The following is a 12,999-nucleotide window of genomic DNA, read 5'->3' as shown; positions in this document are numbered from 1 at the left end:
TAGTGTAGGGAAGTGTATGTCATGCACTTGTACAGAAGGTGTAGGCTATTTTCCAAACAGGGAGAAAATTCAAAAATCAGAGGTACAAAGGGACTTGGGAGTCCTTCTGCAGGATTCCCTGAAGGTCATCTTGCATTTGAGCCAGTGGTGAGGAAGGCAAATACATGTTAGCATTCTTTTCAAGAGAACTAGAATATAAGAACAAGGAAGTAATAATGAGCCACTTGGAGTATTGCGAACAGTTTTGGGCTCCTTATTGAAAAAAAGATGGGATGGCATCAGAGAGGGTTCAGAGGAGGTTCATTCCAGGAATGAAAAGGTTAACATATGAGGTACATTTGCTGGCTCTGGGCCTGCATTCAATGGAATTTAGAAAGATGTCGGGAGGTGGGGGGTGGAATCTCAATGAAACTTATCAAGTATTGAGAAGTCTGGACAGAGTGGATGTGGAGAGTATGTTTCCTATGGTGGGGGATTATAAGACCAGAGGGCACAGCCTCAAACTAGAGGGATGTCCATTTAGAACAGAGATGAGGAGGTATTTCTTTAGCCAGAGGGTGGTGAATCTATGGAATTCATTGCCACAGACAGCTGTGGAAGCCAAGTCTTTGAGTATATTTAAAGTGGAGGTTGATAGGATGAGGTGTCTAACAAGTTTTCCAGTCTCTCTCTCTCCTTCACTCCTTCTGCCACTTGATGTCCTTGTCTCTATCTCCAACTTTTAGCGTTAGTCACATTCCAGCCAAAGAGAAGATTCTCACTTACACAAAGAACTGCTGCTTTCTTGTACCCATTGACCCTTTACTCTTAATACCTCTCAGACAAATGTTTTTCACCATTATCCACTCTCATGGCTGTAGAGTGTTCACACTAGGCTGTGAAAACATTTCTGTGGACTGGTTCCCTTGTACTTTCTCAAGCATTCTCACATCCTAAACCAACTCCATTTTGTCTTACAAACTTCCATTTTACGTTACCCGTTTTATACCAAGGAAAAATTAATTTGAACTCTTTCCTTACAAATGTGAAGATTGCCTGTCAATAAGCACCTTCTTGTTTACATGACAGGAGATCTGTATTTCTTAATGATTTGATCTTAGTTTCAGATCTGTATCTTTATGTGACATCGATGTGCTCTGTGGGAATCTTATCAGTGATGCTTTTTGCAGCAGTTATCGTCTGTCAGATTCTGAAGAACAGGAAAAAGACAAAAGGTGACCTTTAACACTCTTTAATGTTTAACTTTCACTTGACTGCATCAGATAATTGATTTGGTTTCAATGCAACTGAAGAATTTCACCTTTTTTCTTTTCTTTTGCAGCAAGGAAATACCTGACCAATGAGCTGAATAGCAGGTACTTCACCTTCAACTTGATCTATTAACTGTTTCTCTCTCCACAGATGCTGCCTGGCCTGCTGTGTTTTTCCATATACTCTGTTTTATTTCAGATTTCCAACATCTGCAGATATTTTTGCTATTTATAAAATCATTACAATAAAAGCTAAAGGTGAGGTCATTAGTTACTCCTCTAGCTGCCGAACTATTGGAGTTCTCAGATCTGTACTAGATTTGCCTTGGAGAATTTGGAGTATAGAGGACTATGCAGCTGATTAATGCAAATACCATAAGACTATTAGAGCAGAATTAAACCATTCACATCAATGATTCTACTCTGCCATTCCATCATGGCTGATTTATTATCCCTCTCAACCCCATTCGCCTGCCTTTTCCCTGGAATCTTTGATTCTTGACTAATCAAGAACCTATCAATCTCCACTTTAAATATACGGTTATTTGGCCTCTACAGCCGTCTGTGGCAATGAATTCCATCTGGCTAAAAAAATTCCTTCTCATCTCTGTTCAAAGTGGACATCCCTCTATTCTGAGGGTGTGCCCTCAGCTCCTAGACTCACTCACAATAGAAAACATCCTCTCCACATCCACTCTGTTCAGAGCTTTCAATATTTGATAGGTTTCATTGAGTTTCCCCCCTTCATTCTTCTAAACTGCAGCAAGTACAGGCCCAGAGCCATCAGACACTCCCCATATGTTAACCCTTTCATTTCTGGAATCATTCTTGTGAACCTCCTCTGGACCCTCTCCAGCACGTCCTTTCTTAGACAAGGGCCTAAAAACTGCCCACAATACCGCAAGTGTAGTCTGACCAATATCTTATAAAGCCTCAGCATCAGACGCAATAAGATCAAAGCTAATCTTTACCTCAGCACTATTCCTCTTGAAAAAGTCATCAAATGCTCCTCATATGTTAACCCTTTAAATCCTGGAATCTCCTTTGAAAATAATGCCTTTGCTGGTACAAGAAGCTATATGGCATGTTCTTAACCCCATCCAATAACCATAATGTAAGCCCAGGAGCTGGGCTCAGACATTCAGCCCCTCGAGTTGGAACATCATGATAAGGCATCATTAGGGTGGAAAGCTGGAGGCTTTTTCCCAGCACAGAAATGGCTAATATAAGAGGGCATCATTTTGAAGCAATTGGAGGAAAGTAAGGAGTCAGTTTTTTTACACAGAGAGTGGTGGGTGTGTGGAACATACTGCCAGGGGTAGTGGCAGAGGCAGAAACTGTGGGACATTAAATATGGGTCATTTAATAGACTCCTAGATAGGCGCATGGATGATATAAAAATGGAGGGGTATGTGGGAGGAAAGGTTTAGCATGTCTTCAAAATATTATGGGCTGGAGGGCCTGCACTGTGTTGTAGTGTTCTCTGTTCTAAGATAATAATTTTGTCTCAACTTCCAGTTTTCTGCCAGTTCTCAAGAACCATCAATTCTTCTATCATCTGTGTTTGTTAGCCTGGGATATTACCATTAGTTCCACCTCCATAACTATCTGGAGTTAAGAATTCCATTAGTTCATATTCTGAGAAAAGAAATGTCTCCTTGTGAAGGGTGTCAGCCCAAAACATTGGCTCTTTATCCCTCTGCATAGATGTGCCTGACATGTTGAGTTCCTTCAGCATTTTGTGTGTGTTGCCCTGGATTTCCAGCTTCTGCAGAATCTCTTGTGCTTATAGAGTCATAGAACAGTACAGCACAGGAACAGGCCCTTCAGCCCACAATGTTGTGCTGAACAAATTGAATCAGTAGTCAAATGGCCTTCTAATTTAATCCCTTCTGCCGACACACCATCCATACCCTTCCATTTCCCTCATATTCATGTGCCTATCTAAATATCTCTCAAAATCCCTAGTGTATCTGCCTCTACCACTACCACCAGGCACCCGTCACTCTCTATGTAAAAAAATTGCCCCTCTTGAATTTACCCCCTCTCACTTTAAATACATACCCTCTGGTTTTAGTCATTTCAACCCTGGGAAAAAGGAAACTATCTGTCTGTTCTATCTATGCCTCTCATAATCTTATAAACCTCAATCAGATCTTTCAGCTCCTACAGAGAAAACAACCCAAGTTTGTCCAACTTCTCATTACAGCACATGGCCTTTAATCCAGGCAGCATCCTGGTAAACCTCTCCTGCCCCCTCTCCAAAGCCTCCACATCCCTCCTATAATGAGGCGACCAGAACTGTATGTAATACTCCAGATTCAGGACTGCTTTGTCTCATTTCCAATACACAAGTGTGAAGAAGATTGAAATAATTATTCCTTTGGATGTGATGCAGTACAAAGAAACATAATAAGATAAAGAACACAATAAAAAAACACAATAAATATTAATATGTGAGATAATTTATATACATAGATTGATTGTATGTCCATAAAATGACACTAGGCACAGGTGTATTGGTACATAAAGTGATTCTGACATGAAATTATGAAGTAGTGGTGGTTGGGGGTGGGTTTGTGGGTGGAGGCAATAATCAGCCTTGGAGAAAGTAACTGTTTTTGAGTCTGGAGGTTCTAGTGTTGATGCTACTAGGCCTCCTCCCTGATGGGAGTGGGACAAACAGTTAATGCCCAGGGTGAGTGGGATCATTCATAATGTTACTGCCCTTTCCTGGCACCTTTCTGTACATATGTCTTTGCTCAATGGGTAGCTGGTGCCAGTGATGCATTGGGTAATTTTGACTACTCGTTGTAGAACCTTCCTGTCCACTGCAGTGCAGTTTCTGTGCCATGCAGTGATGCAGTTGTTAGGGTGCTCTCCACTGTGTATCTGTAGAGATGTGAATATAGATGTGAAAAGTCTTTTCAGCCTCCTCAAAAAGTAGAGGCATTTGTCAGCTTTTCTAATTGTGTAGAATGTGTTCTGGGGTGATGAGAGGCTTTGTGGACTAACCAAAGTTTTATAAAACTGCAACATAACTTTTTAATGAAAATACTTTCTAAAAATAGTTTGGATAAATTACTGTTTCTTAATTGCCAATTGAGAGTGGATTTTACCTTCTAGGATGTAAATTAGAACCTCTTCCTCAAAATAAGATGATTTGATTGCTATTTTGCCTCCAAAAGTATCATTATTCTGACTGGATCAGATATTAACCATATTTCAGGAAATACAAATTAAGTGCTTTTTTCCTGAATCACAAAGTTAATGTCTGTGGTTCTTTCTAATCCTGGTGTTTATCGTTTATCTTTGGATACTGCTGTATACGGTTAAGGACATGTCAAGAAGAAAATAATGACAAAATGCCTGCACTTCCTGGTTGAATAGAGAATGACCTTTCTGTACATCACTGGGAGCTGAGTACTCCAAGGATGATGGATGGCAGATGTGAAAAATATGCTTGTTCTGTTACATACAGGATTTGCAGCAGCTTACTATATTTCTCTGTAAACACTGGGAAAGATGACAGACAGCTAAATGAATCATGGAATAAAATCTTGTGTTTTGCAGTTCAGGAGAAATGGTGACAAATACAGTGAGCTCATCCATCTTCCGAACCAAATCGGGGAAGAAAACAATTGCAGCAGGTGACGCGCCCCCGCCAGTCCCAGTGAAAAGTAGGTTTTTATGGATCTTCTTCCAACGATATTGTGTCAGCCAGGGCTTTACAGGAATACAGCTGCCTTCAGTTTTCCAGACCAAGCATCAGAAATCAGCTCTCTACACAGTCTGCCTCCCTCTCTCCTTTCAAACTGCCTCTGCAACCCAGTTTCAGGTCACTTTAACCAATACGTCCTGAGGGTAGCTTGCTCTCAAAGTGAAGCACGTTGCGTACAAGATGGTGTAGCTGATTTTTCCCTTAACCCAACTGAAGGGAGTTTTTACCCATTAAGACTCCATCAGTCATAGGTGCAGATTTAGGCCATTTGGCCCTTCGAGTCTGTTCCACCATTCAACCATGGCAAATTTATTATCCCTCTTAACCACATTCTCCTGCCTTCTCACCATAACCTTTGATATCCTTACTAATCAAGAATCTATCAATCTCTGCTTTAAATAGACACAGTGACTTAGCCTCCACAGCAATGAATTCCATAAACTCACCACGCTCTGGCTAAAAAAGTTCCACCTCATCTCTGTTCTAAAGGGACGTCCTTGTATTCTGAGTCTGTGCCCTTTGGTCCTCGACTCCCCTACTGTAGGAAACATTACTCTCTCTTCCTAGGCAATTTAATAATACAACAAGATCATGAACTAAAGATTCAGTGTGTTGCTGAACCAACCAATTGGTGTGGAATTCTCCATCTTTGTTTATTTGAATATGTGACAGCAACACACACAAAACGCTGGAGGAACCCAGCAGGTCAAGCAACATTTATGGAGAGGAATACATGATGGTTCAGGGTGAGACCCTTCATCTGAACTGGAAAGGAAAGGTGACCTCTTAGGTCATGACGAAGGGCGGCAGCCCAAAACGCTGGCTCTTTTTAGATGCTGCCTGATAGAACCATAGAACATTACAGCACAGAAACAGGCCCTTTGGCCTTTCTTAGTTGTGCCGGACCATTTTTCTGCCCAGTCCCACTGACCTGCACCTGGACCATATCCCTCCATACACCTCTCATCCATGTACTTGTCCAAGTTTTTCTTAAATGTCAAAAGTGAGCCCGCATTCACCACTTCATATGGCAGCTCATTCCACACTCCCACCACTCTCTATGTGAAGAAGCCCCCCCCCCATGTTCCCTTTAAACTTTTCCCCCTTCACCCTTAACCCATATCCTCTGGTTTGTTCTCCCCTAGCCTCAGTGGAAAAAGCCTGCTTGCATTCACTCTATCTATACCCATCATAATTTTATACACCTCTATTAAATTTCCCCTCATTCTCCTACGCTCCAGGGAATAATGTCCTAACCTATTCAACCTTTCTCTGTAACTCAGTCTCTCAAGTCCTGGCAACATCCTTGTAAACCTTCTCTGCACTCTTTCAACCTTTTTAATATCCTTCCTGTATATTTGGTGACCAAAACTGCACACAGTACTCCAAGTTTGGCCTCACCTGATGTGCAGAGTTCTTCCAGCATTTTGCGCGTGTTGTTCTGTATTTCCAGCATTTGCAGAAGTGCTGTTGTTGTTGGGGTTGGTGATGAATGTGAGAGAAATCTCTGTAAACATACACTCAATCATTAGGTATCAAGCCTTGTATTTGACAAGGTACAGCATACAAGGCTTAGTGAGAAAGTAAGGAGGCATGGGATCCAAGGGGACATTGTTTTGTGGATCCAGAACTGGCTTGCCCACACAAGGCAAAGAGTGGTTGTAGACAGGTCACATTCTGCATGGAGGCCAGTGACCAGTGGAGTGCCCTGGGGATCTGTTCTGGGACCCCTGCTCTTCGTGATTTTTATAAACAATGTGGATGAGGAAGTGGAGGGATGGGTTAGTAAGTTTGCTGATGACACTAAAGTTGGAGGTGTTGTGGATAGGGTGGAGGGCTGTCAGAGGCTACAGCGGGACATTGATAGGATGAAAAGCTGGCAGCTGAAGTTCAACCCAGATAAGTTTGAAGTGGTTCATTTTGGTAGGTCAAATATGATGGCAGAATATAGTATTAATGGTCAGACTCTTGGCAGTGTGGAGGATCAGAGGGAACTTGGGGTCCGTCCATAGGACGCTCAAAGCAGCTGCGCAGGTTAACTCTGTGATTAAGAAGGCATATGGTGTATTGGCCTTCATCAATCGTGGGATTGAGTTTAGGAGCCGAGAGGTAATGTTGCGGCTATATAGGGCCCTGGTCAGACCCCACTTGGAGTACTGTGCTCAGTTCTGGTTGCCTCACTACAGGAAGGATGTGGAAGCCATAGAAAGGGTGCAGAGGAGATTTACAAGGATGTTGCCTGGATTGGGGAGCATGCCTTATGAGAATAGGTTGAGTGAACTCGGCCTTTTCCCCTTGGAGCAAAGGATGAGAGGTGACCTGATGGAGGTGTACAAGATGATGAGAGGCATTGATCATGTGGATAGTCAGAGGCTTTTTCCCAGGACTGAGAAGGTTGCCACAAGAGGACACAGGTTTAAGGTGCTAGGTACAGAGGAGATGTCAGGGGTAAGATTTTTACTCAGAGAGTGGTGAGTGTGTGGAATAGGCTGCTGGCAATGGTGGTGGAGGTGGATATGATAGGGTCTTTTAAGAGGGTTTTAGATGGGTTCATGGAGCTTAGTAAAATAGAGGGCTATGGGTAAACCTAGTAATTTCTAAGGTAGGGACTTGTTCGGTACAACTTTGTGGGTCGAAGGGTCTGTATTGTGCTGTAGGGGTTCAATGTTTCTAAGTGCATCACGCCGCTTTGGTTAACTGCTGACAGTCATTAACTGAGACCAGTTTAATGTTTCAGCCAGCTACAGCAAGGCCTCCCCCTCATTTAGAAAGATAGATAGATAGATATTTTATTGATCCCAAAGGAAATTACAGTGTCGCAGTAACATTACAAATGCACAGGTATACCAATATTAAAAGAGAGGTAAGAAGAGATGAGGGTGAGAGATGTGGATGAGAGTGGGGGCTGTAGGAAGGATGAGCAACTTAACTGTGGCATTGTAGTTCAGGGAGCCATTCGAGCAGGGGGAGAGAAGAGAGATGTAGTGGTAATTGGAGATAGTATAGTCAGGGGACTATAAGGAGTTCTCTGTTGTGAAGACAGAGTGTCCTGAACGCTGTGTTGCCTCCCTGGTGCCCGGGTTCAGGACATTTTATCTGACCTGCAGAGGAATTTGCAGTGGAAGGGGTAAGACCCAGTTGTTGTGGTCCATGTGGATACCAACAACATAGGTAGAATAAGGAAAGAGGTTCTGCTGAGGGAATTTGAGCAGCTAGGGACTAAATTAAAAGGTAGAACCAAAAAGGTAATCATCTCTGGAATACTACCTGAAGCACATGCAAATTGGCATTGGGTCAAAGAAGATTAAAGAGTTAAATGCGTAGTTCAAGGATCGGTGTGGGAGAAGTGGGTTTGAATTCATGGGAAATCGGGACAGTATCGGGGAAGGAGGGAGCCGTACCAATGGGACGGGTGACACCTGAACCGTGATTGGACCTGGATCCTTGTGAATCGGATAACAGGGTTGTGGATAGGGCTTTAAACTAAATAGTAGGCGGATGGTTTCAACATATTGGTGAAATATAGATAAAGTAAAATATAGATAAAGAAGAGTGGAGTGGAGTGAAGAAAAGTCAAGTGCAAAAGAGTAAAAGCATGGTTAGTGTAAAGGCACTTTATTCGAATGCCCTAGTATTCGAAACAAGGTCAGTGAGCTTGTGGCACAAATCAGTACAAAGGGGTATGGTTTAGTGGCCATTACAGAGATGTGGTTGCAGGCTGGAGAGGATTGGGAATTAAATATCCAAGGATATCAGGTAATACAGAAGGAAGGCAGGAAGGTAAGGGAGGTGGGGTAGTGCTCTTAATTAAAGGTGAAATCAGAGCGATAGTGAGAGATGATATAAGATCTAAGGAGCAGAATGTTAAATACATCTGGATTGAGAGGAATAGTAAAGGGAAAAAATCACTGGTGGGAGTTGTCTATCGGCCACCGAGTAACAACATTACAATGGCACAGGCAATAACCAGGAAGTATCTGAGGCATGTAAAAATGGAGCAGCAGTTACCATGTGGGACTTTAACTTGCACATAGATTGGGCAAATCAAGTTGGCCGAGGCAGTCTTGAGGAGGACTTCATAGAATGCATCCATGATGGCTTTCTTGACAACATGTTAATAAACCTACAAGGGAATGCGCAATCTTAGATCTGGTCCTGTGCAATGAGGCAGGTAAAATTAGTGATCTTGTAGTTAGGGATCTTCTTGGAAAGAGTGATCATAGTATGATTGAGTTTCTCATCCAAATGGAGGGTGCAATAGTTCACTCTAAAACAAGTGTATTATGTATAAACAGTGGAGACTACAATGGGATGAGGGAGGATTTGGCTAGTGTAGATGGGAACACAGGCTATAAGGTGGGACGGTTGAAGAACAGTGGAAGATTTTCAACGAGCTTTTTCACGGTGCTCAACAAAAGTGTATTCTAATTAAAAGCAAGGACAGTAAGGGTGGGGAGAGACAGCCTTGGATAACTAAGGAAATAAAAGAAGACAACAACCTAAAAGCTTGTCCATACAAAGTTGCCAAGAGTAGTGGGAAACTGGAAGTTTGGGAAAACTTTCAAAAGCAACAAAGAACCACTAAGTGAGCAATAAAGGAAGGGAAGATAGGTTATGAAACTAAGCTAGCACAAAATATAAAAATGAATAGTAAAAGTTTTTATCATAAAAAGTGGAAAAGGGTAGTTAAAGTGAAGATAGGTCCCTTGGAGGACAAGAAGGGAGAATTGATATTGGGTAATGTGGAAGTGGCAGAAGCTTTGAATGACTATTTTGTGTTGGTCTTCACGTTGGAAGACACGTCTAACATGCCAAAGAGAGATGTTATGGATGTGATGGAAGGTGAGGACCTCAATTCAATAGCTATCACTAAAGAGGTAGTGTTGAGCAAACTTTTGGGCCTGAAGATAGACAAGTCCCGTGGTCCTGATGGAATGCATCCCAGGGTACTGCGAGAAATGACAGAAGTTATAGTCGAGGCTTTGGTGATAATTTACCAAAATCCTCTGGACTCTGGCCAGGTTTGGATGGATTGGAAGATGAATAATGTCATGCCTCAGCTCAAAATAAAAGATGTTGGCAAAAGGCAGATAACTATAGGCCAGTTAGTTTAACATCGGTATTTGGGAAAACTCTTGAAGCTATCATTGAAGGAGAAATTATGAGGCATCTGGAAAGAAATGGATCCATCAGGCTGATGCAGCACGGATTCAGCAACGACAGATCCTGGTTGACTAACTTACTGGAATTCTTTGAGGATATTATGAGCGCAGTGAGTAGAGGGGAACAGATGGACTTTATTTACTTGGATTTCCAGAAGGCGTTCAATATGCTGCCAATAAAAGATTTATCCATAAGATTAGGATGCAAAGAGTTGGTGGGGGGTGATGTATTAGCTTGGATAGAGGATTGATTAGCTGATAGAAAGCAGACAGTTGGGACACATGGGTGTTATGCTGGTTGGCAATCAGTGGTGTACAGTGTGCCACAGTGGTCGCTGCTGGGCCCGCGACTGTTCATGATATACATTAACAATCTGGAAGAGGGGACCAAGTGTAGTGTATGTGGTGTTAGCTTTTATAAGTCGAGGGATAGAGTTTAAGAGACGTGATGTAACAATGCAGCTCTATAAAACTCTAGTTAGGCCACACTTGGAGTACTGTGTCCAGTTCTGGTCACCTCACTATAGAAAGGATGTAGAAGCATTGGAAAGGGTACAGAGGAGATTTACCAGGATGCTGCCTGGTTTAGAGAGTATGGATTATGATCAGAGATTAAGGGAGCTAGGGCTTTACTCTTTGGAGAGAAGGAGGATGAGAGGAGACATGATAGAGGTGTACAAGATATTAAGAGGAATAGACAGTGGACAGCCAGCACCTCTTCCCCAGGGCACCACTGCTCAATACAAGAGGACATGGCTTTAAGGTAAGGGGGGGGGGAGTTCAAGGGGGATATTAGAGGAAGGTTTTTCACTCAGAGAGTGGTTGGTGCGTGGAATGCACTGCCTGAGTCAGTGGTGGAGGCAGACACACTAGTGAAGTTTAAGAGACTTCTAGACAGATATATGGAGGAATTTAAGGTTGGGGGGGTTATATGGGAGGCAGGGTTTGAGGGTCGGCACAACATTGTGGGCCAAAGGGCCTGTAATGTGCTGTACTATTCTATGTTCTATGTTCTATGTATCTAAGTTTGCTGATGATACTAAATTGAGTGGAAATGCAAATTGTGCAGAAGATAAGGAGAATCTTCAGAGAGATATAGATAGGTTAAGTGAGTGGGCAAAGGTCCGGCAGATGGAGTTCAATGTCGGTAAATGCAATGTTATCTATTTTGGAAGGAAAAATAAAAGAGTAGATTATCATTTAAATGGTAAAAAAAATTGCAGCATGGTGCTGTACAGAGGGACTTGGGAGTGCTTGTGCATGAATCACAAAAGGTTGGTTTGCAGGTGCAGCAGGCTATCAAGAAGGCAAATGGAATGTTGGCCTTCATTGCCAGAGGGATTGAATTTAAGAGCGGGGAGATTATGCTGCAACTGTACAGGGTACTGGTGAGGCTGCACCTGGAGTACTGTGTGCATTTCTGGTCCATACTTGAGGAAGGATATACTGGCTTTGGAGGCCGTGCAGAGGAGGTTCACCAGGTTGATTCCAGAGATGAGGGGGTTAGACTACAAGGAGAGTTTGAGTCGCCTGGGACTGTACTTGCTGGAATTCAGAAGAATGAGAGGAGATCTTACAGAAACATATAAAATTATGAAAGGGATGGATAAGATAGAGGCAGGAAAGTTGTTTCCACTGGTAGGTGAGACTAGAACTAAGGGACATAGCCTCAAGATTCAGGGGGGTAGATTTAGGATGGATATGAGGAGGAACTGCTTTTCCCAGAGAGTGGTGAATCTGTGGAATTCTCTGCTGAATGAAACAGTGGAGGCTTCCTCAGTGAATATATTTAAAACAAGGTTGGATAGATTTTTGCATAGTAGAGGAATTAGGGATTATGGGGAAAAGGCAGGGAGGTGGAGATGAGCCCATGGCCAGATCAACCATGAACTTATTGAATGGTGGAGCAGGCTCGATAGGCCAGCTGGCCTTCTCCTGCTCCTATTTCTTATGTTCTTATGTTCTTTTGTAAATATTAGGGGTCCATGGCATAAAAAAGGTTGGGAACCCCTGCTTTACACTTATGCCCTTTTGCTTTTGCTTTTGTTACCCATGGGGGGGAAAGATTCTGACCTTATGTGCTATCTTTCAAAGTACATTTATAATCAAAGAGTGTATGGCATATACAACATTGAGATTCATCTTCTTGCAGGCAGCCACAAAACAAAGAAACACATTAGAAATCTACAAAAAAAACCCATACCGCAAAAACCGCCAAACATCCAATGTGTACAAAACAAAAAACAATCGTGCAAACAATAAGGAAATCAAACAAGTTATACACAGAACAGGAACAGCAGAGTCCCCAAAAATGAGTCCAATGCAGTGGAACCAGTCCCATGCCATACCTGCATCCTCGAGAGCCCAGTTTGCTGCATCCTTCTGAATACCACAAAAACGGCAGATCATACAGTCGATTCAAATGCACAACTCCTAAAGGGAAATTACAGGCTGCAGATTGTGGTGATCATAGTCCAGTAAAAATATATTTAATAGAATAGTTATTAATCGTCACTGGAGAACTCTACGATCTAGATGAACTTCCTGTGCCAATTTGCTTGTCAAGCTAAATTCCAGGAAAAAAAACAAAAGAGCTGCCACTTCCAGTATCCCAGATCTTCCCGCTTACATGGTTAACAGTAATAAAAGACTATTTAGGATATCAGTCAACAGAAGGTTATTTGGCCACAGAAGAATTGATTGATGGAGGCTGCTTGTAATTGCTGGCAGCTGCCTAAACCTCCCTCTGACATGGCTATTAATGAATTGATGGAAATCTAATTAATGTCCAAGTTAACGTCCAGCATTTTATTTATTTATCTTGTACATTCTGTTTTAGTTATTTACAACAGAAATGGAAGTTTAT

The 12,999-nt window shown here is 42.3% G+C and overlaps 1 protein-coding gene across 4 annotated transcripts in view; it reads left to right on the top strand.

Annotated features, from left to right (window-relative positions):
• vstm4a (V-set and transmembrane domain containing 4a) overlaps window positions 1-12,999 on the top strand; it is a 55,601-nt gene that overhangs the window by 29,547 nt on the left and 13,055 nt on the right. For 2 of the 4 annotated variants that reach the window (XM_059946774.1, XM_059946775.1), the window contains 3 exons: window positions 1,170-1,214; window positions 1,322-1,355; window positions 4,824-4,930. In XM_059946774.1, the coding sequence (XP_059802757.1) occupies window positions 1,170-1,214; window positions 1,322-1,355; window positions 4,824-4,930 (186 nt within the window). Of the gene's footprint in view, window positions 1-1,100; window positions 1,215-1,321; window positions 1,356-4,823; window positions 4,931-12,999 lie in introns of all 4 variants that reach the window. The other 2 variants (XM_059946772.1, XM_059946773.1) reach the window with 1 other exon arrangement.

The sequence above is a fragment of the Hypanus sabinus genome, chromosome 21 (genome assembly GCF_030144855.1).
Source record: "Hypanus sabinus isolate sHypSab1 chromosome 21, sHypSab1.hap1, whole genome shotgun sequence".
Taxonomy (NCBI): domain Eukaryota; kingdom Metazoa; phylum Chordata; class Chondrichthyes; order Myliobatiformes; family Dasyatidae; genus Hypanus; species Hypanus sabinus.
The sequence above is the reverse complement of the archived record's forward strand: the minus strand, read 5'-3'. Positions and strand labels throughout refer to the sequence as shown.